General features: G+C 47.4%; 1 protein-coding gene across 6 annotated transcripts in view; it reads left to right on the top strand.

Annotated features, from left to right (window-relative positions):
- LOC120053624 (arf-GAP with coiled-coil, ANK repeat and PH domain-containing protein 2-like) overlaps window positions 1-23265 on the top strand; it is a 72752-nt gene that overhangs the window by 25923 nt on the left and 23564 nt on the right. For all 6 annotated transcript variants that reach the window (XM_039000770.1, XM_039000767.1, XM_039000772.1 and 3 more), the window contains exons 7-14: window positions 3704-3748; window positions 3861-3956; window positions 6524-6598; window positions 15360-15472; window positions 16137-16188; window positions 16576-16676; window positions 18088-18193; window positions 18421-18629. In XM_039000770.1, the coding sequence (XP_038856698.1) occupies window positions 3704-3748; window positions 3861-3956; window positions 6524-6598; window positions 15360-15472; window positions 16137-16188; window positions 16576-16676; window positions 18088-18193; window positions 18421-18629 (797 nt within the window). The remainder of the gene's footprint in view (window positions 1-3703; window positions 3749-3860; window positions 3957-6523; window positions 6599-15359; window positions 15473-16136; window positions 16189-16575; window positions 16677-18087; window positions 18194-18420; window positions 18630-23265) is intronic.

Here is a 23265-nt window from a genome sequence, read left to right on the forward strand (position 1 = left end):
TTAGGGTCGTTGTCCTGTTGGAAGGTGAACATTTGCCCCAGTCTGAGGTCCTGAGCTCTGGAGCAGGTTTTCATCAAGGATCTCGCTCTACTTTGCTCCGTTAATCTTTCCCTCGATCCTGACTTGTCTCCCAGCCGCTGAAAAACATCCCCACATCATGATGCTGCCACCACCATGCTTCACCTTAGGGATGGTATTGGACAGGTGGTGAGCGGTACATGGTTTCCAGACGTGACGCTTGGCATTCAGGCCAAAGAGTTCCATCTTGGATTCGTCAGACCTGAGATTCTTGTTTTTCATAGTCTGAGAGTTCTTTAGGTGCCTGTTGGCAAAGTTTTGCTCTGACATTCACTGTCAACTGTGGGACCTTTATATAGACAGATGTGTGCCTTTCCAAATCATGTCCGATCAATTGAATTGATCACAGGTGGACTCCAATCAAGTTGTAGAAACATCTCAAGGATGATCAATGGAAACAGGATGCACCTGAGCTCAATTTCGAGTCTCATAGCAAAGGGTCTGAATACTTATGTAAATAAGGTATGTTTTTTTTATTTGTAATAAATTTGCTAACATTTCTAAAAAGCTGTTTTCGCTTTGTCATTATGGTTACAGCCTTATTTTAAAACATATTAAATAAAAAATGTTCCTCAAACAATCTACACAATTCCCCGTAACAGAATGTGGAAAAAGGGAAGGGGTCGGAATACTTTGAATGCTCTGAATGTGTTGCTACCCTAGGGTCACCCACCACTTAAAAAGCAAATGTTGAGCTTTTATTATTCCAAAACATAAAATACTGTAAAAGAAATGTAATACTGTGATATGGTATTTGGCCATATCGCCCAGCCCCATCTTCTCCAGGTTTGATGCAGTCAAGACCGGTGCTATGCAATCATGTTAGATGATAAATAATCTAGCTATGGCAGCTATTAGTCTACTATAGCAAGTCTGCTTGGTTGGTTGCGGTCTCTCGTCTCTCCTCCATGTTCCTGTGTCACTTGCTCACACTTGGAGTAGCCTACACACACACAGCACGGCCCCTGCTAGAGCATCACCTCTCTCTACCTCCTCTCACAGTAGCCTACACACACAGCACGGCCCCTGCTAGAGCATCACCTCTCTCTACCTCCTCTCACAGTAGCCTACACACACAGCACGGCCCCTGCTAGAGCGTCCGCCTCTCTCTACCTCCTCTCACAGTAGCCTACACACACAGCACGGCCCCTGCTAGAGCGTCACCTCTCTCTACCTCCTCTCACAGTAGCCTACACACACAGCACGGCCCCTGCTAGAGCGTCCGCCTCTCTCTACCTCCTCTCACAGTAGCCTACACACACAGCACGGCCCCTGCTAGAGCGTCCGCCTCTCTCTTCCTCCTCTCACAGTAGCCTACACACACAGCACGGCCCCTGCTAGAGCGTCCGCCTCTCTCTTCCTCCTCTCACAGTAGCCTACACACACAGCACGGCCCCTGCTAGAGCGTCACCTCTCTCTACCTCCTCTCACAGTAGCCTACACACCCAGCACGGCCCTTGCTAGAGCGTCTCCTCTCTCTACCTCCTCTCACAGTAGCCTACACACACAGCACGGCCCCTGCTAGAGCGTCTCCTCTCTCTACCTCCTCTCGCAGTAGCCTACACACACAGCACGGCCCCTGCTAGAGCGTCTTCTCTCTCTACCTCCTCTCACAGTAGCCTACACACACAACACGGCCCCTGCTAGAACGTTACCTCCTCTCTCTCGCGCTTTATCAGCTCCAGTTAATAAAGTAGCTTTAAAATGGACTTTTCTGCTGTTTCTCTCACTCGGATCGGACAGGGTCTGGATCAAACCAGTTCTATACGGAATGGGTCTAGTTGTCCTCGGGTCCGTTCGGAACGGGTCTCTCTTTAAAAAAAAATTGTTTCTGCATATCGGGTCCGTCTGGCAAAGCCCCTGGGCCCTTTCGGAACGAGTCCATCTTTTTGGAACCGTGAAGGCCTCTGCTCTGTAGCATGAAAGTAAAGGCCAAAGTGTCCATGCGACGCAGACCCTGATAAGAATCCTCACACTCAGGCACATTCCGCCTATAGGTCCAACAGGGTGCTGTTCACTCACTGGACCTCTGTCTTTCTGTCGTCCCATAGATGGTCATAGTGTTTAGGGCTGTCACATTTGAGTCTGAAGGCCCAGGCTTGTCAAGGCCACATGGCTTTTACAGTACACACGGTATATTTCCCTGTAGCTTAGCTGACCTTTCACAATGGAGAGAACAGTCGTGTATCACCGGAATACATCTACATGGATACAGCCCTGCCTGCTCCTGGGCTGCTGCTCCTGGGCTGCTGCTCCTGGGCCGCGGCTGCTCCTGGGCCGCGGCTGCTCCTGGGCCGCGGCTGCTCCTGGGCCGCGGCTGCTCCTGGGCCGCGGCTGCTCCTGGGCCGCGGCTGCTCCTGGGCCGCGGCTGCTCATGGGCCGCGGCTGCTCATGGGCCGCGGCTGCTCATGGGCCGCGGCTGCTCCTGGGCGGCTGCAGTGATGATACATGGACAATATCGGCTGATAAGGGGACCAGCCGTAGCCATAATATGAAGCCCAAATTACACCATATTCTTAATTTTAGTGGACTGCTTTTGCACTAGGGCCCATAGGACCCTGGTCAAAAGTAGTGCACTATATAGGGAATAGGGTGCCATTTGTGACGAAGACGGTGTTGCTGTGAATGGGGAAGTGGACTGTTTTCTAGTGCATACGTTTCACAATAAGGGTATTTTTCTGTTTTCAAGGGCTGATTGATCGATTATCTATGTCTCTCTCGCCCCTAAATGGGGTAGTATAGTCTTGAGCTTTTCTGCTATTAAGCTCCGAAAATCTATAGCCCAAGCCCAGAAAGCACCGCTGATAAAAATTTTAAAAAGGGGGCATTCCACCTAAGTTGTACATTTTGAATGTGTTCTGTACGAGTGAGTTGTCCGTGTCGACGACCCCCTTTAGCAGCTGTAGTGGAATATTAATGCATTTTCCAGTTGACTCTGCGCTTTACGTTGCTCAATATCCTCTCAACTGCCCAGTGGGTAAACAACCAGCGCCCTAGAACCTTCCGCTAGTCTTTAATCCTTCAGCAGATATCAAGGAGATATGAAAGATGGTAGAAGCAATATGGTGATAGCCCTCCAACTCTCCCGTTCTAAGTCGCTTGCTTCCACCGATCAAATTCCTACACACACTACATCATGTATTTGTCCGTGTTAGGCCAGATTAAGAAAAGCCCCCGTTTCTTTTATAGCTCCTCCGGCTTTATTGAAATGAACATGATTTGACCTGCAGACTGCAACAGGCGCTGTGTGTGTGTGTGACGATAATTAACTCTGTCTAAAGGGTAAACAGATAGGTCATAGCAGTTTGTGTACAGTGCAGCTGGGCATATGAGATCACAGGACACATGCTGACTGCAGCATCTCTCTGCTAGAGGGAGGAGCTCCCCCTGATGTCAAAGAGAGGGATAGCCATCTATTCAATCTAGAGTGGCATAATTCTTGCTAATTATATGCAAGTCATGATGCCCGTTTTAATGGGGACCAATTAATTTGAAATACATTTAAAAGTTGATTGGTTGGAACTAGGAAGAGTGTTTTGATTCTATAATTTCACTAGTACAGTGCTCTCTCAGGCTTTCTCATAGACATAATCTAACCCTGAACTTTCCTTTCCCTCCCACACAGATCAATGTACTACAGTCCAAGAGAAGATCGGAAATTCTCAAATCGGTAAATATTGTTTTCCAGAGGACATCCTCATATAAACCTAAGTACCAGTATGTTGATCCTACATCTCTTGCCTCATATCCGACATCTCTGATTGGTCCGTTCCTCTCCGCAGATGCTGTCCTTCATGTACGCCCACCTGACCTTCTTCCATCAGGGTTACGACCTTTTCAGTGAACTGCAACCGCTGATGAAACAGCTGGGGGGACAGGTAGGCCATTACCCCGTTGACTCCCATTGTACTGGAACTGTAGCTCCACCTGGCCACAGCCCTGGCCCTCTCATGCCTTGTAGCAGTGTTTTATCAAACCTCTCCCCGGGAACCCCCCCCTCCCCAGCCCTGAACGAGCTCACCTGATTGACCGAATCGAGGACTTTTTATGATTAGTCGACATGTTTGAATCATGTGTGCTTGATCTGGACTATATCAAATGCGTGTAACGTTAGGGCGTCCCCCGAGGAGAGGTTTGAGAACCTCGTTCATGGGCAGGGCGTCCCACGAGGACAGGTTTGATAACCTCGGTCATGGGCAGGGCGTCCCCCGAGGAGAGGTTTGAGAACCTCGGTCATGGGCAGGGCGTCCCCCGAGGAGAGGTTTGAGAACCTCGTTCATGGGCAGGGCGTCCCACAAGGACAGGTTTGATAATCTCGGTCATGGGCAGGGCGTCCCCCGAGGAGAGGTTTGAGAACCTCGGTCATGGGCAGGGCGTCCCCCGAGGAGAGGTTTGAGAACCTCGTTCATGGGCAGGGCGTCCCACGAGGACAGGTTTGATAACCTCGGTCATGGGCAGGGCGTCCCCCGAGGAGAGGTTTGAGAACCTCGGGCATGGGCAGGGCGTCCCCCGAGGAGAGGTTTGAGAACCTCGGGCATGGGCAGGGCGTCCCCCGAGGAGATGTTTGAGAACCTCGGTCATGGGCAGGGCGTCCCCCGAGGAGAGGTTTGAGAACCTCGTTCATGGGCAAGGCGTCCCCCGAGGAGAGGTTTGAGAACCTCGTTCATGGGCAAGGCGTCCCACAAGGACAGGTTTGAGAACCTCGTTCATGGGCAGGGCGTCCCCCGTGGAGAGGTTTGAGAACCTCGGTCATGGGCAGGGCGTCCCCCGAGGAGAGGTTTGAGAACCTCGTTCATGGGCAGGGCGTCCCCCGAGGAGAGGTTTGAGAACCTCGGTCATGGGCAGGGCGTACCCCGAGGAGAGGTTTGAGAACCTCGGTCGTGGCATTTCTCTCGATACAGAATAGTGTAGCCATGATGAAAGTCAACGCTTGGCCTCCCTGCTTAGGAGTTGATCTGAAAACGAATTGCTTCTGCCTATAAACAGTTCACAAATGTGCCCTAGTTAACAGTGGCACTAGGCAGGGTCTTCGGCCAGAAATGATGCATTTTCCTGTGTGTGTTTGCCGTGGTCACTGGTCAGATAAACCAGCAGATTCCTTCCTTGCCAGGGGAGGTTGAAATGGAAAATGTGACCGAGCTCTTCGTGCTGCTGTTCCTCCTACTGCGATGATTAGTATCTTGGTAGAGAAAGGTGGGAATGAGGAAGCTGGATGAGGAATGGTTATTTGTGGTTCATTGGAACTCTAAGCCTAATAAGTAATACATTTCATCTGTCACCGGGTAGTGTTTTACTCTCTGTGAGATGAGTTATCCTAGCTGCTGACTTAGACTCACAAGAGGAGACTAGAATTACACTGATGTAGGAAACGAGCTCTGGGGTCATTCAGTGACCTAATTAAACAGTCAATAAATTCCTCCATCTGAAGTTGTTTTAATGTGGTGGATGTGGTGCTAACCAGGAAGGAGAGAATAAATCTCCCCACAATCCAATTTCACACATGATAAAGCATCAATGGTGGCATCCATTTTGTTCAAGGAGGAGAGCTCATCTCTTAAAGGAGCAGTTGTTTATCCACGGGACATCGACATGTCTATGGGCTAGATTGAAAAGGAGCAGGCAGACTATCCTCTCTAGCTACATCAAAGGGCTGTTCAAGATAGTTTAGTAGCCTAGTTTGGGGTCTCTGGTTGCTAGTTTTCAGTTTCCCCTACAAACAGACTCGATCTCACATACTTGCTAATCTAAAGTGTCTTCCTCGTCTCACATCCATCTGCACCGTTCTGAAAACACTAGATCCCCCATACTCGACTGGCGGGGTCAGTACGGACCACAGGTCCTGACTACAAAATCACACACCAGAAAATATAGATTTATTATAATTTGTTGGGTGGAACTGTCAGGCTTTCGACTCCTGGTATCATAAAAACACACATCATGGAAAATGTGTAGAATTTCAGGAAATTAGCTTTAAAATAGCATTTTCTGTCCGTCAACAAGAGGGGTGTGAACAGTTTGGGTTTGCGAGGTGGGGGTTTGTTACTATGCCGATAAAGGACAATATCCATATGAACCTTTGCCACCTAGAACATTTGTGTGACCACCGGACTTTCTCAGACAGTACTTCAGTACCCTAGCACTGGATGTGTTAAAGAAATATTGCAGAAGCCTGCTGGGGATTGTGGGGAACAGCGCTGCATCGTGTTCATTAGGCACCAGATGTAAGAACGGGAGAGACTTCCTGGACTTGTCCAATAAGATAGTCATATTTGATTATGCCCCAATGAACACAACCCTGTTGAGGTGAAGAAAGCCTCTTTAAGACTACTGATATGGGCCCGAGGTATATGTAGGCTTAAGGTGAGCAAAACCATTGCAACCTACTTAAAAATATGACACGTTTACTCACACACTTAATGGTTTCACACACTCTGCTGTGTTTCAGCTGGACCTGCTGGTGGTGGATGCAGCCAAAGAGAAGAGGGACATGGAGCAGAAACACTCCACCATTCAACAGAAGGTACACCCCCCCCCCCCCCCCCCCTGTCCCTAGCCTAGGACAGCTAGAGTGGTGATCTGATGGGAGTGGATCTCGCAGCGATTAAAAAGCCTTTCTTATTGTATTCCTACCCTTTTCTATTAGGACCAGCCCTGAAACTCTGCTGTGGTTTTCAATGTCCCCCCCCCCCCCAAGACATAGAAAAATATAGTATGTATTGTTATGAATGAAGCCATTATTAACTATCTACGTCATTGGACAGGCTTGGGTAATGGGATCTCACAGGCTACGTCCTAAAATGGTGTCCTGGTAAAAAAGTGGTGCGCTACATAGTGAATAGGATGCCATTTGGTACACGACGTTAGGGTGATCTCATGCAGTGGACACGGACACAGTCACACACCTTACATTATTCAAGTGGGTCGGAAGCTCCGGAGGGCTCACTTAACAACAGGGGTACGTTTCAACACCACCGCCATGTCACCCATCACGGCACTCTAATTCCACGGTGTTGGGTGGTAGATGTCATCTAGGCCTAAGTCACCAACTAAATCCCCATTTTTTTTAAAGGAGAAAAATTCCCATTAAAATGTGTGCATGGAGGGGTCCCTTGCGAAAGAGATCTTGATCTCAATGGAACTCCCTGTTGAAGGTAAAATAAATCAAAGTCCAAGACACTCAGGACAAGTCCAACTGAAACCTGTTTTGGTGCATGGGTGAGTTTTGTGTGTGTCTGTGTTTCTGTCTGGCCTCTTATAGCACGTCAGGTAGTCTGTGTCTTCGTGGAAATCTCTTTCTCGCTCCCTTTTTTATTGTGTGTGTGTGTGTGTGTGCACGCGGCACGTGGTGAGCAGCAGCTGGCTCTCCAGCCTAAGCACCATTTCCAGCCAGGACCTCTCTCAAAGGTGGCCCGTGCCAACTTCCGCTCGTCCTTGAGCGCATTGCTTCCCAGCGCCCTCCCTCTTCAAACCCCTCCCTTTCAGTAGATGCTATTTTTATATTGTCTCGCTCCCTCCATCTCCCTCTGCCTCGCTCCTTCATTCCCTCTTTCCCTCTCTCTACCTTTCTTCTAACTCCCTCTTGCCCTTCCCCTCCCGCTCTTTCTCTTTCTGCCAGTATGTATAAGCAGTTCTAATCTCTCCTCTTTCTTCCTCCTCCACTCTCTACTCTTTCCCAGGCTGCTCTGCAGGTAAGCCTTTTTTCCCCCATTTTTGTCTCTATACTGTTTCTGTGCTGTCTCCTGTTCTTTCTGCATGTTGACTGCCCCTGACAGCGATTTAGTAGACTGCTAGAGCAAAACCGACCCAGTCATTCATGTAGACAGAGTAGTGTAGTCACCATGATGTATTATTGACACATGCCTGACGTGACCGGGTCAAGACATGCCTGACGTGACCGGGTCAAGACATGCCTGACGTGACCGGGTCAAGACATGCCTGACGTGACCGGGTCAAGACATGCCTGACGTGACCGGGTCAAGACATGCCTGACGTGACCGGGTCAAGACATGCCTGACGTGACCGGGTCAAGACATGCCTGACGTGACCGGGTCAAGACATGCCTGACGTGACCGGGTCAAGACATGCCTGACGTGACCGGGTCAAGACATGCCTGACGTGACCGGGTCAAGACATGCCTGACGTGACCGGGTCAAGACTTGCCTGACGTGACCGGGTCAAGACTTGCCTGACGTGACCGGGTCAAGACTTGCCTGACGTGCTCCGTGTAGTGTGTGTCTGTTGAAGTCCATGCATGCCGGCTGTGGTAAATGTCAATCATTCATTCACCTTATGTATTGTTGATACAGCATATCCTTTAACTCTCTAGTCATTAAGCCTTGCTGCAAAGGGAATGGGAGAGAGATTTTGTTAGGTTGATAAATCTCAAACTATAAGCTAAATGCTATAGGTGCTATAGCTATTGACATTCACCTTGCCTAGACTCATGTGCATTTCATTTTCATGAGTGTGTTTTTAGTACGTCTTATATATATCTACCTGTGTGAATTACTAATTGCCAGAGGTCACCATCGTGTCACAAAGAACCTCATTGGGCGAAGGGAGCTTTCAGTTTGTGCATGCTGCAGAAAAACATGCGTCTGTACACAGGCGTACAGTGTGTGAGAGGGAGGAGTCAACTACATGGCTCTCAAACAGAAGCTGTGTAAATGTTTCATGCCGGAGCTACTCTGCATGGAGTTGTGTTGGTTATTCTAACCCCATAGCACCAGCCAGCATCAACCTACACACACACACACACACACACACACACACACACACACACACACACACACACACACACACACACACACACACACACACACACACACACACACACACACACACACACACACACATACTATCCCATCCCCACACACACACACACACACACACACACACACACACACACACACACACACACACATACTATCCCATCCCCACACACACACACACACACACACACACACACACACACACACACACACACACACACTCTCACATCCCATCCACACACACACACACACACACACACACACTCTCACATCCCATCCACACACACACACACACACACACACACACACAGACACACAGAGGGGAGTGAGGGAGGTTTTGTTGTGGAGAGGCAGCTAACCTGCGACTGTGACGGAGCTCTCACTAGAGATGCTGCGATGGGACAGGTGAAGGTAGATAACGCTAGCTAGCCATCGTCACGGTGACTGGGACACACACACACACACTAACCTGTCACAGACATGGAGATGGAGATTTTCAGCAGGTTCCACTATGTGTGGTATCTGGTGAGAGCGCTGGAAGAATGGGGCAAAAGGTGTGTTTTTCTCTTCAGCTTGACATGGCTCTGTGCTATGGGCATTCTCTGTGTGGTTAACAATCTCCATTTTGTATGTCAGAGAAACAAGTGTCCTCTTTTTTAATTTTTTTCCCAGTTTCTGTGTTTCTCAGCCCTTTCTTGTTCTTCCGTTGTGAGTCTTTTAGGGGACAGAGGTTGATGGCCATAGCTTTTGCGCGTGGAGATCCTCTGTACGTAATAGTTCATTTTAATTTGATATTTGTTTATTATTGACCCCCCCCACCCCCACCACCCAACCCCACCTCTCCTGCCTGCACAACCGGAGTGATGACTGATTTGCATTGTCATGCTGTACATTAATGATTTTTGCCGAGGCATGGGGTTTTTCTCATTCTAATGTATGGCTCCAATTGTTTTCCTCCTCACTACAAAGCATTAGCCTGGTCCCGGATCAGTTTTGGCTGCCATTCCAACTCCTTGTCACTCATTGTCCAGTTGGCAAGTCTGGTTGCTGTCATTACTTAGGTCCTGTTTTGAAACATTTACTTCTTCTTCTCCTTGAAGCAATACCTGATCGGACATGTATGGGAAGCTATGTGGTACAACCCCTGCCTTCACCTTCCAATCCTGTTAGATTGCTGATTACGCCAAGGAAGGAGAGAAGGATTAAAAAATATAACTTTTCAAGCAGGGCGATGGTTTGCCCACACAATCGATTATTGCCCTGGTCTTTGATTGGTTGGGGTTTGGATTCTATGTCCCGGTCTGTCTTGAGCCTTTGCTGATTGGCCAATGTGCAGTATGGCTTTGTGTTTGGGTCTTACGGACAGGCTCCAGTTGTAGTAGTGTCTTTAGAGGGATGGCATGTTTTCACAGCTTCCCAAAATGAACAACTATTTCATTCCTCCAGGGTACATGCTGGGACACAGCCCTTGAATAATACATACAGCCCAAAAAGACTTCTTAAGAGTCTGAGTAGGCTACACACTAGTGAGGCTACACTGTACAATGAGGCTACACACTAGTGAGGCTACACTGTACAATGAGGCTACACACTAGTGAGGCTACACACTAGTGAGGCTACACACTAGTGAGGCTACACACTAGTGAGGCTACACTGTACAACGAGGCTACACACTAGTGAGGCTACACTGTACAACGAGGCTACACACTAGTGAGGCTACACTGTACAATGAGGCTACACACTAGTGAGGCTACACTGTACAATGAGGCTACACACTAGTGAGGCTACACTGTACAATGAGGCTACACACTAGTGAGGCTACACTGTACAATGAGGCTACACACTAGTGAGGCTACACTGTACAATGAGGCTACACACTAGTGAGGCTACACACTAGTGAGGCTACACACTAGTGAGGCTACACACTAGTGAGGCTACACACTAGTGAGGCTACACTGTACAACGAGGCTACACACTAGTGAGGCTACACTGTACAACGAGGCTAGACGCTAGTGAGGCTAGACGCTAGTGAGGCTAGACGCTAGTCAGGCTAGACGCTAGTCAGGCTAGACGCTAGTCAGGCTAGACGCTAGTCAGGCTACACTGTACAATGAGGCTACACGCTAGTGAGGCTACACGCTAGTGAGGCTACACGCTAGTGAGGCTACACGCTAGTGAGGCTACACTGTACAATGAGGCTACACTGTACAATGAGGCTACACACTAGTGAGGCTACACTGTACAATGAGGCTACACACTAGTGAGGCTACACTGTACAATGAGGCTACACACTAGTGAGGCTACACTGTACAATGAGGCTACACACTAGTGAGGCTACACTGTACAATGAGGCTACACACTAGTGAGGCTACACTGTACAATGAGGGGGGCGCTGCATCATTTGTGGGGGACGACATGTTTACTGTTGCCTTGTTTGATCATGGTTAGTGATAAACCCAGCCGTCATATGAGATAGGATTTCCTTACCAAACTCTCTCGCAAGACTGACTGGAGAGGTTGTGAGGAGGGCTCTGTCCTTTTGTCTTTGGCTTATTACGAGTTTTTATTTTCACGGTGGAGGGCTGAAACATAATTATTTCGCCCCACGATGAAATGGGAGGGGGGGACTATTGTCTGGATCTATCTCAGTTCGTATGTCAGTCACACGCAAAATCTCACACCACTGGCCCGACGATTGACCCGTCTTGCTCACCACTGGCCCGACGATTGACCCGTCTTGCTCACCACTGGCCCGACGATTGACCCGTCTTGCTCACCATTGACCCGTCTTGCTCACCACTGGCCCGACGATTGACCCGTCTTGCTCACCATTGACCCGTCTTGCTCACCACTGGCCCGACGATTGACCCGTCTTGCTCACCATTGACCCGTCTTGCTCACCACTGGCCCGACGATTGACCCGTCTTGCTCACCACTGGCCCGACGATTGACCCGTCTTGCTCACCACTGGCCCGACGATTGACCCGTCTTGCTCACCACTGGCCCGACGATTGACCCGTCTTGCTCACCACTGGCCCGACGATTGACCCGTCTTGCTCACCATTGACCCGTCTTGCTCACCACTGGCCCGACGATTGACCCGTCTTGCTCACCATTGACCCGTCTTGCTCACCACTGGCCCGACGATTGACCCGTCTTGCTCACCACTGGCCCGACGATTGACCCGTCTTGCTCACCACTGGCCCGACGATTGACCCGTCTTGCTCACCACTGGTCCGACGATTGACCCGTCTTGCTCACCACTGGCCCGACGATTGACCCGTCTTGCTTACCACTGGCCCGATGATTGACCTGTCTTGCTATGGAGATCCTGGGGGGAATCTTTTTTTTATAACAACAATGCATTTTAAAACCGTGGTGATATTTACTGGTAGTAAGAGTTGTGGTGATTTAGTAGTTACTCTCTCTTGGATTGAAGGGGTTCATTTAGTAGTTACTCTCTGTTGGATTGAAGGGGTTCATTTAGTAGTTACTCTCTCTTGGATTGAAGGGGTTCATTTAGTAGTTACTCTCTCTTGGATTGAAGGGGTTCATTTAGTAGTTACTCACTCTTGGATTGAAGGGGTTCATTTAGTAGTTACTCTCTCTTGGATTGAAGGGGTTCATTTAGTAGTTACTCTCTCTTGGATTGAAGGGGTTCATTTAGTAGTTACTCTCTCTTGGATTGAAGGGGTTCATTTAGTAGTTACTCTCTCTTGGATTGAAGGGGTTCATTTAGTAGTTACTCTCTCTTGGATTGAAGGGGTTCATTTAGTAGTTACTCTCTCTTGGATTGAAGGGGTTCATTTAGTAGTTACTCTCTCTTGGATTGAAGGGGTTCATTTAGTAGTTACTCTCTCTTGGATTGAAGGGGTTCATTTAGTAGTTACTCTCTCTTGGATTGAAGGGGTTCATTTAGTAGTTACTCTCTCTTGGATTGAAGGGGTTCATTTAGTAGTTACTCTCTCTTGGATTGAAGGGGTTCATTTAGTAGTTACTCTCTGTTGGATTGAAGGGGTTCATTTAGTAGTTACTCTCTGTTGGATTGAAGGGGTTCATTTAGTAGTTACTCTCTGTTGGATTGAAGGGGTTCATTTAGTAGTTACTCTCTGTTGGATTGAAGGGGTTCATTTAGTAGTTACTCTCTGTTGGATTGAAGGGGTTCATTTAGTAGTTACTCTCTCTTGGATTGAAGGGGTTCATTTAGTAGTTACTCTCTCTTGGATTGAAGGGGTTCATTTAGTAGTTACTCTCTCTTGGATTGAAGGGGTTCATTTAGTAGTTACTCTCTCTTGGATTGAAGGGGTTCATTTAGTAGTTACTCTCTCTTGGATTGAAGGGGTTCATTTTGTGATTGAAGTCTTGAATTGAAAGTTGGGCATCTTTGTACAGACAGTTTCCGTTCCCCCTCCATTTGTCTGCCTGCCATTGCGTACATTCTGTACTGTACCCCCCCCCATCCAAAAATAACCTCTGTTGTCCTACAGTATAAGCGTGTGTGTCAAACCAGGGGATTGCTAGGCTGAGGTGTTTAGCTCCAGGCCCCTTTGCTCAGGTTACAGTGCAGAGTGCAATCTGGTCGTGAGGACACACACACACCCCGTTAGCTGTATGTAGAGGCTGAAGGTTTGATGTTGAAGCGCAACACAGTGGTCAAACTCCTGTTACACACAGATCAACCAGCAGCGTCTTGCAGACAGATGCAGACCTTACTCTGGAGCAATTGGGACGACTATAGGCCAGTGGAACCAAGGTCTGACAGTATGGTTTTGTGTTGCCGGGGGCAGATTTTACCGTGCCACTAAGGAAGTGTTTTGTGATTTCCATGTCGTGTGCTAGTAGTCATTTGGAACTGAGAGGATTACTGCCATCGTTTTACACTTGGATGTTTATTATCCTACAATTAAAGTTTTATCTTTCCTATCACAGATAGAATTTGACTTGCCTTGTTAAATTAAAGTTTTAAAAAACAAACAGAAAACAAATGATCTGTTTCATTAAATCCTATTGTTTGTCTTCAAACTCTTTTAACGACAAGTTCAGCAACACTTTGAACAGTGAATTCATAGAAGTTTTATCACCCCCCACCCTCTGACTGCATGGTGTCCAGTGTCCCAGAGGCTTAGGAAAGTGTGGCTGGAGGGGGAGGGCTATCTCATGACAGTGGTGGCCGGTTGGTCAAGTTCCAGGGGTGTCAGTGGCTTTTTCAGAGAGAAGGCAACTCTGCCCCAGACCACAGGTGTTAAAGGATCGAGTCGGCTTACTGTCGCAGGAAACAAGGATGAAGACCGATGCAACAGAACTAGAATGAGTAGAATGGGCCTCCCCATTCAAGTTAATGATGCTATTAAGGGTGGATTGGCAGCCGTTTTAAGAGTCTATTTCTATGGTCACTGCTACGTCCGCCTGGATCTCTCTTGGGCCTGGATCTCTCTTGGGCCTGGATCTCTCTTGGGCCTGGATCTCTCTTGGGCCTGGATCTCTCTTGGGCCTGGATCTCTCTTGGGCCTGGATCTCTAGAACATTTCTATTTCAAAGGACCAGGCGTGTTCAGTAGGCACTAAATAGGAAAATGTCTAGTTTGTGTGAGACTACCTCACCCATTTACGAAAAAGCAGTTCCCTTTTTTCATTTTGATCAAACCCAAATATTTAACCAACATCTTTTCAAAGTACCCTGCTCTTCCTCTCCAAACTCCATAGAAATGCCATTACTATGTAAGTTGTATAATTAGCCATGACTTTTATAGAAACCCATTGCTTTTGTTTAGTGTTTGTTACCTACTGAATTGTCTGTTTTTGTAAGGTCAACAGGGTTGTGTTCATTTAATGCCCACCGTAGCAAAACGTTGTGCAACGGAAAACGAAAGAAGGCTTTTCTTATTGGACAAGTTTAGTGGTTTTCTTCCTTTTCATGCCTAGTGAACACGACCCCAAAATGTGTGGCTCAAAGGTGCTGAGTCGCTCTTCACCTGGACGCCCACAGTGAATCAGGATCAGCCTGTTTTGCCTGCCTTACTGACTGAACGTGTCTGTACACCACAAGCTTGTTTGTGTGCTGTGTATTCGATGTGTAAAACCAAGTGCTACCAACACTAAATGCCATTGTCCATTCAAATGTCTATTTTTCTCCCTCTATGTTCTCCTACCTCTGCTCTCTCTCCCTCTCTGTGTTCTCCTACCTCTGCTCTCTCTCCCTCTCTGTGTTCTCCTACCTCTGCTCTCTCTCTCCCTCTCTGTGTTCTCCTACCTCTGCTCTCTCTCTCCCTCTCTGTGTTCTCCTACCTCTGCTCTCTCTCTCCCTCTCTGTGTTCTCCTACCTCTGCTCTCTCTGTGTTCTCCTACCTCTGTGTTCTCCTACCTCTGCTCTCTCTCCCTCTCTGTGTTCTCCTACCTCTGCTCTCTCTCCCTCTCTGTGTTCTGCTACCTCTGCTCTCTCTCCCTCTCTGTGTTCTCCTACCTCTGCTCTCTCTCCCTCTCTGTGTTCTGCTACCTCTGCTCTCTCTTTCAGGACTTCTCGAATGACGACACCAAGCTGGAGTACAATGTGGACGCAGACAATGGCATTGCAATGGAGGGCTACCTGTTTAAGAGGGCCAGCAACGCCTTCAAAACATGGAACAGGTCAGCTAGAGGACATGATGCAAATCCCCCCTCTTTTTCTCTCCCCCTGTTCCCCCTTCTCTCTCTCTCCGTCTCTCTCTCTAGCTGTGCCCTGTAATGGCTTCACCGTTGCACTAAACACCACAGTACATGTTCAGTAGGTAGAACATTCCTGGTAGCAGTAATCTTTCTGTGTCCTCTAACCTTATGCTGATTTTTGTTACTAGCTGGGTGGGGAGGTGATAAGTCACTGTTTAGTATGCATTCATCCAGGGCAGTCAGTCAGGAGGGAAGAATGGTGGGAGGGAGGTAGTGATCTGACACCTGGGAGAGCGCTACGTGAGCTGCATGGAGTTAGCAAAAAGAACTCCAAGTCTTTTATTGTCCTATAGCCTCCAAAGACATTCCCTGTACTGCCAGATGGTCTGTGGAACCATGCTGTTTGAAAAATTTCGATATTATAGTGCAGGGAAGCTTTTTCCCAGACCTTCTGTCAAACCATGACAAACGGCATAGTTTTCTACCAACCCTTCCAGAATAGGATTTAATCGCCATAATATCAGATTATTATTTTTTTTGTCAATTTATTTGTCCTTCATTAAATCTCTATCAATTTTAATTGCCTATTAAATACTTCAAATTGTCTCACCTGTTGACCGTGATGTGAACGCTCCTCTCCTTTCAGGCGCTGGTTCTCCATTCAAAACAATCAGCTAGTTTACCAGAAGAAGTTCAAGGTAAGTCGGATTACTCCATTCGTGTCCCAAATCGGCTCCCTGTATAGTGCACTACTTTTAACCAGAGCCCTATGGGTAGTGCCCTGTATAGAGACATAGGGTCCCATTTGGGATGCGGCCAACATCAAATATACACGTCCAGCCCAAATTCCCCCTGCATTTGTAATACAACGAGGTAGTATAGGGAGGAAAAACAATTCACTTTGCAGCAGGTAACCAGGTTACAATATGGAATTAAATGAACACCTGTGTTGTGTATACCTCTGAAGAAATTAGATTTGTGTGCGTGTCTGTGTGTGCTCGCTTGAGGCTGCGCATACAATTGTATCTGAGTGTGTACATTGCATTGTGTGTGTGTGTTACGGAGGCTGTGTTCTCCTTTCCCAGGATAATCCCACAGTGGTGGTGGAGGACTTGCGGCTATGTACAGTCAAACACTGTGAAGATATCGAACGCCGCTTCTGCTTTGAAGTGGTGTCACCCACCAAGTAAATACACACACACATTATAATCCACATATATAGTAGTATGTGTACACGCCTTCAAATTAGTGGATTCGGCTATTTCAGCCACACCCCTTGCTGACAGGTTTATACAATCGAGCACACAGCCATGCAATCTCCATAGACAAACAATGGCCCATACTGTAGAGCTCAGTGACTTTCAACGTGGCACCGTCATAGGATGCCACCTTTCCAACAAGTCAGTTTGTCAAATTTCTGCCCTGCTAGAGCTTCCCCGGTCAACTGTAAGTGCTGTTATTGTTAAGTGGAAATGTCTAGGAGCAACGATGGCTCAGCCGCGAAGTGGTAGGCCTCACAAGTTCACAGAACGGGACCGCTGAGTGCTGAAGCACGTGGCGCATAAAAATTGTCTGTCCTCGGTTGCAACACTCACTACCAAGTTCCAAACTGCATCTGGAAGCAACGTCAGCACAAGAACTGCTAGAACTGTTCGTCGGGAGGTTCATGAAATGGGTTTCCGTGGCAGAGCAGCCACACACAAGCCTAAGATCACCATGTGCAATGCCAAGCGTCGGCTGAAGTGGTGTAAAGCTCGCCGCCATTGGACTCTGGCGCATTAAGAATGCGTTTTCTGGAGTGATGAATCACGCTTCACCATCTGGCAGTCCAACGGACAAATCTGGGTTTGGTGGATGCCACGAGAACGCAACCTGCCCGAATGCATAGTGCAAACTGTAAAGTTTGGTGGAGGAGGAATAATGGTCTGGGGCTGTTTTTCATGGTTCGGCTAGGCCCCTTAGTTCCAGTGAAGGGAAATCTTAACGCTACAGCATACAATGATTTTCTAGACTATTCTGTGCTTCCAACTTTGTGGCAATAGTTTGGGGAAGGCCCTTTTCTGTTTCAGCATGACAATGCCGCCATTCACAAAGCGAGGTCCATACAGAAATGGTTTGTCGAGATCGGTGTGGAAGAACTTCACTGGCCTGCACAGAGCCCTAACCTCAACCCCATCGAACACCTTTGGGATGAATTGGAATGCCGACTACGAGCCAGGCCTAATCACCCAACATCAGTGCCCGACCTCACTAATGCTCATGTGGCTGAATGCTGCGCGGACTTGCTTCCAATGTTCCAATATCTAGTGGAAAGACTTCCCAGAAGAGTGGAGGCTGTTATGGCAGCAAAGGAACCAACTCCATATTAATGCCTCTGAATTTGGAATGAGATGTTTGACGAGGGGGTGTCCACATACTTTTGGTCATGTAGTGTATATACACTTACAGAGTACCTAGACACCCCAATATTGTCACACCACACACAGAAATGTGCACACACACACTCTGGTGCTGCTCAGTAGCAAATAGACCTCTACACACTAGATTTCAATCAGGCCAGGTAGCAGGCTGACGTCCCCGTGTCCCTCCCCCTCCAGGAGTTGTATTATGCAGGCTGACTCTGAGAAGCTGAGGCAGGCTTGGATCAAAGCTGTCCAGAACAGCATCGCCACTGCCTTCAGGGAGCAGGGAGAGGACGCTGAGGTGAGTCACCACGCGCTCCCAGAACTAATGACCTCATGACATTTCTCCATGTTATTTATTTGCTATTTGTTTCCGTTTAGTACATGTCAGGATGAAAGTAATCAGACGTACCTCATGTGAACAAAAGTAAAGGATTTCCTGTGTGTGTGTAGCAATAGACAATAAAATAATGTTCTTCTAGTGTTATATGTTGTGTATAACGTCATGTTCATGACTATCCATGCCAGAAGCTGGACCGGAGGTCTTCCACCTCCACAGGCAGCCTGGACTCAGGCGGCGAGCCCAAAGAGAGGTCACTGAAGGGGGAGAGCGCCCTCCAGAGGGTCATGGTCATTGGGGGCAACGCCTGCTGCTGTGACTGTGGCCAACCTGACCCACGCTGGGCCAGCATCAACCTGGGAATCACCCTCTGTATCCAGTGCTCTGGGATACACAGGTATACTACCAGTACTTCAGTATGTACTACACTGAACAAAAATATAAACACAACATGTAAAGTGTTGGTCCCATGTTTCATGAGCTGAAATTTAAAAAAATCCCAGAAATGTTCCATACGCACAAAAAGCTTATTTCTCCAAAAAGGTTGTGCACAAATATGTTTACATCCCTGTTAGTGAGCCAATAAATGGCCACTTTAAAATGTGAGGTTTTGTCACACAACATAATGCCCCAGATGTCTCAAGTTGAGGGAGCGTGCAATTGGCATGCTGACTGCAGGAATGTCCATCAGAGCTGTTGGCAGAGAATTGAATGTTCATTTCTCTACTATAAGCTCCAATGTCTTTTTAGAGAATTACAACTGCAGACCACGTGTAACCTCACCAGCCCCGGACCTCCACATCCAGCTTCTTCAACTGTGGGATTGTCTGAAGGAGGGGGGAGCTGAGGAGTATTTCTGTCTGTAATAAAGCCCTTTTGTGGGGGGAAAACTCATCCTGATTGGTTGGGCCTGGCTCCCCAGTGGGTGGGCCTATGCCTTCCTGGGCCCACCCATGGATGCGCCCCTGCCCAGTCATGTGAAATCTATAGATAAGGGCCTAATGAATTTATTTAAATGGACTGATTTCCTTTTTATATGAACTGTAGCTCAGTAAAATCTTTGAAATTGTTGCATATTGCGGTTTTTATATTTTTGTTCACTATATATATATATATATATCACCCAATGCCTCCAGTGCTTCCAGGATACACAGTACATTCCTATCACTGCAGATACTACACATCATGGTACTACTAACTTCATATGTATTCGTAGGCGTCATGCCCATAGGGGGCACCGGAGGAAGTGTTTAAAAAAAAATATATATATATTTGATTTATGATACTAGCCAGTTAGCAATGTTATGAAGATGGTTTTAGCTAGCCCAGACAGGCTCCCAACCTCATAACTAGGCTGTCAATCAAGTTAGAGTCGCTAGCTTGTTCTAACTGTCTTAGCAGGCATGTGTGCTGGCATGATTGGTAGACTTTTAGAAAAGCAAGCAATAAATGTACTGAATTAAGACTCTCATTCCTTTCAATCGTTTACCCAGATGTTAGTAGAGAAGCATATTCAGTTCCTTTTAATAAGAACCACCAGTTCTGAGGATACAGACCGCTCGAGAAGTGTGCTTAGATATATATTTTACATAGAATTAAGCATAATGGTGGTTACTCTAGATTTCAGGAAAAAGCTGTTTCAGATGTTTGAAAAATTTCAAAATTCTCCAACGTGTGGATGGTGAATATAAAGTGTTATATTAACATGATATCATAAAGATGCTATACAGCAATTTACTGAACAGCAGACTGGTGCTGTAGGAGAATATACTGAACAGTAGACTGGTGCTGTAGGACAACATACTGAACAGCAGACTGGTGCTGTAGGACACCATACTGAACAGTAGACTGGTGCTGTAGGAGAATATACTGAACAGCAGACTGGTGCTGTAGGAGAATATACTGAACAGTAGACTGGTGCTGTAGGACAACATACTGAACAGTAGACTGGTGCTGTAGGACAACATACTGAACAGTAGACTGGTGCTGTAGGACAACATACTGAACAGTAGACTGGTGCTGTAGGACAACATACTGAACAGTAGACTGGTGCTGTAGGACAACATACTGAACAGTAGACTGGTGCTGTAGGACAACATACTGAACAGTAGACTGGTGCTGTAGGACAACATACTGAACAGTAGACTGGTGCTGTAGGACAACATACTGAACAGTAGACTGGTGCTGTAGGACAACATACTGAACAGTAGACTGGTGCTGTAGGACAACATACTGAACAGTAGACTGGTGCTGTAGGACATCATACTGAACAGTAGACTGGTGCTGTAGGACAACATACTGAACAGTAGACTGGTGCTGTAGGACAACATACTGAACAGTAGACTGGTGCTGTAGGACAACATACTGAACAGTAGACTGGTGCTGTAGGACAACATACTGAACAGTAGACTGGTGCTGTCGGACAACATACTGAACAGTAGACTGGTGCTGTCGGACAACATACTGAACAGCAGACTGGTGCTGTAGGACATCATACTGAACAGCAGACTGGTGCTGTAGGACATCATACTGAACAGTAGACTGGTGCTGTAGGACAACATACTGAACAGTAGACTGGTGCTGTAGGACAACATACTGAACAGTAGACTGGTGCTGTAGTACAACATACTGAACAGTAGACTGGTGCTGTAGGACACCATACTGAACAGTAGACTGGTGCTGTAGGACAACATACTGAACAGTAGACTGGTGCTGTAGGACACCATACTGAACAGTAGACTGGTGCTGTCGGACAACATACTGAACAGTAGACTGGTGCTGTAGGACATCATACTGAACAGCAGACTGGTGCTGTAGGACATCATACTGAACAGTAGACTGGTGCTGTAGGACAACATACTGAACAGTAGACTGGTGCTGTAGGACACCATACTGAACAGCAGACTGGTGCTGTACGACAACATACTGAACAGTAGACTGGTGCTGTAGGACACCATACTGAACAGTAGAGTGGTGCTGTAGGACAACATACTGAACAGCAGACTGGTGCTGTACGACAACATACTGAACAGTAGACTGGTGGTGTAGGACAACATACTGAACAGCAGACTGGTGCTGTAGGACACCATACTGAACAGCAGACTGGTGCTGATACGACACCATACTGAACAGTAGACTGGTGCTGTAGGACAACATACTGAACAGTAGACTGGTGCTGTAGGACACCATACTGAACAGCAGACTGGTGCTGTAGGACAACATACTGAACAGTAGACTGGTGCTGTAGGACAACATACTGAACAGTAGACTGGTGCTGTAGGACAACATACTGAACAGTAGACTGGTGCTGTAGGACAACATACTGAACAGTAGACTGGTGCTGTAGGACAACATACTGAACAGCAGACTGGTGCTGTAGGACACCATACTGAACAGTAGACTGGTGCTGTCGGACAACATACTGAACAGTAGACTGGTGCTGTAGGACATCATACTGAACAGCAGACTGGTGCTGTAGGACATCATACTGAACAGTAGACTGGTGCTGTAGGACAACATACTGAACAGTAGACTGGTGCTGTAGGACACCATACTGAACAGCAGACTGGTGCTGTACGACAACATACTGAACAGTAGACTGGTGCTGTAGGACACCATACTGAACAGTAGAGTGGTGCTGTAGGACAACATACTGAACAGCAGACTGGTGCTGTACGACAACATACTGAACAGTAGACTGGTGGTGTAGGACAACATACTGAACAGCAGACTGGTGCTGTAGGACACCATACTGAACAGCAGACTGGTGCTGATACGACACCATACTGAACAGTAGACTGGTGCTGTAGGACAACATACTGAACAGTAGACTGGTGCTGTAGGACACCATACTGAACAGCAGACTGCTGCTGTAGGACAACATACTGAACAGTAGACTGGTGCTGTAGGACAACATACTGAACAGTAGACTGGTGCTGTAGGACACCATACTGAACAGTAGACTGGTGCTGTAGGACAACATACTGAACAGCAGACTGGTGCTGTACGACAACATACTGAACAGCAGACTGGTGCTGTACGACAACATACTGAACAGCAGATTGGTGCTGTAGGACATCATACTGAACAGTAGACTGGTGCTGTAGGACAACATACTGAACAGCAGACTGGTGCTGTACGACAACATACTGAACAGCAGACTGGTGCTGTACGACAACATACTGAACAGCAGACTGGTGCTGTACGACAACATACTGAACAGTAGACTGGTGCTGTAGGACAACATACTGAACAGTAGACTGGTGCTGTAGGACAACATACTGAACAGCAGACTGGTGCTATAGGACAACATACTGAACAGTAGACTGGTGCTGTACGACACCATACTGAAAAGTAGACTGGTGCTGTAGGACAACATACTGAACAGTAGACTGGTGCTGTAGGACAACATACTGAACAGTAGACTGGTGCTGTACGACAACATACTGAACAGTAGACTGGTGCTGTAGGACAACATACTGAACAGTAGACTGGTGCTGTAGGACAACATACTGAACAGTAGACTGGTGCTGTAGGACAACATACTGAACAGCAGATTGGTGCTGTAGGACAACATACTGAACAGCAGATTGGTGCTGTAGGACAACATACTGAACAGCAGATTGGTGCTGTAGGACAACATACTGAACAGCAGACTGGTGCTATAGGACATCATACTGAACAGTAGACTGGTGCTGTAGGACAACATACTGAACAGTAGACTGGTGCTGTAGGACAACATACTGAACAGTAGACTGGTGCTGTAGGACAACATACTGAACAGTAGACTGGTGCTGTAGGACATCATACTGAACAGCAGACTGGTGCTGTAGGACAACATACTGAACAGTAGACTGGTGCTGTAGGACATCATACTGAACAGCAGACTGGTGCTGTACGACAACATACTGAACAGTAGACTGGTGCTGTAGGACAACATACTGAACAACAGATTGGTGCTGTACGACAACATACTGAACAGCAGACTGGTGCTGTAGGACAACATACTGAACAGCAGACTGGTGCTGTACGAC

The sequence above is a fragment of the Salvelinus namaycush genome, chromosome 9 (assembly GCF_016432855.1).
Source record: "Salvelinus namaycush isolate Seneca chromosome 9, SaNama_1.0, whole genome shotgun sequence".
In the NCBI taxonomy this organism is placed as follows: Eukaryota; Metazoa; Chordata; class Actinopteri; order Salmoniformes; family Salmonidae; genus Salvelinus; species Salvelinus namaycush.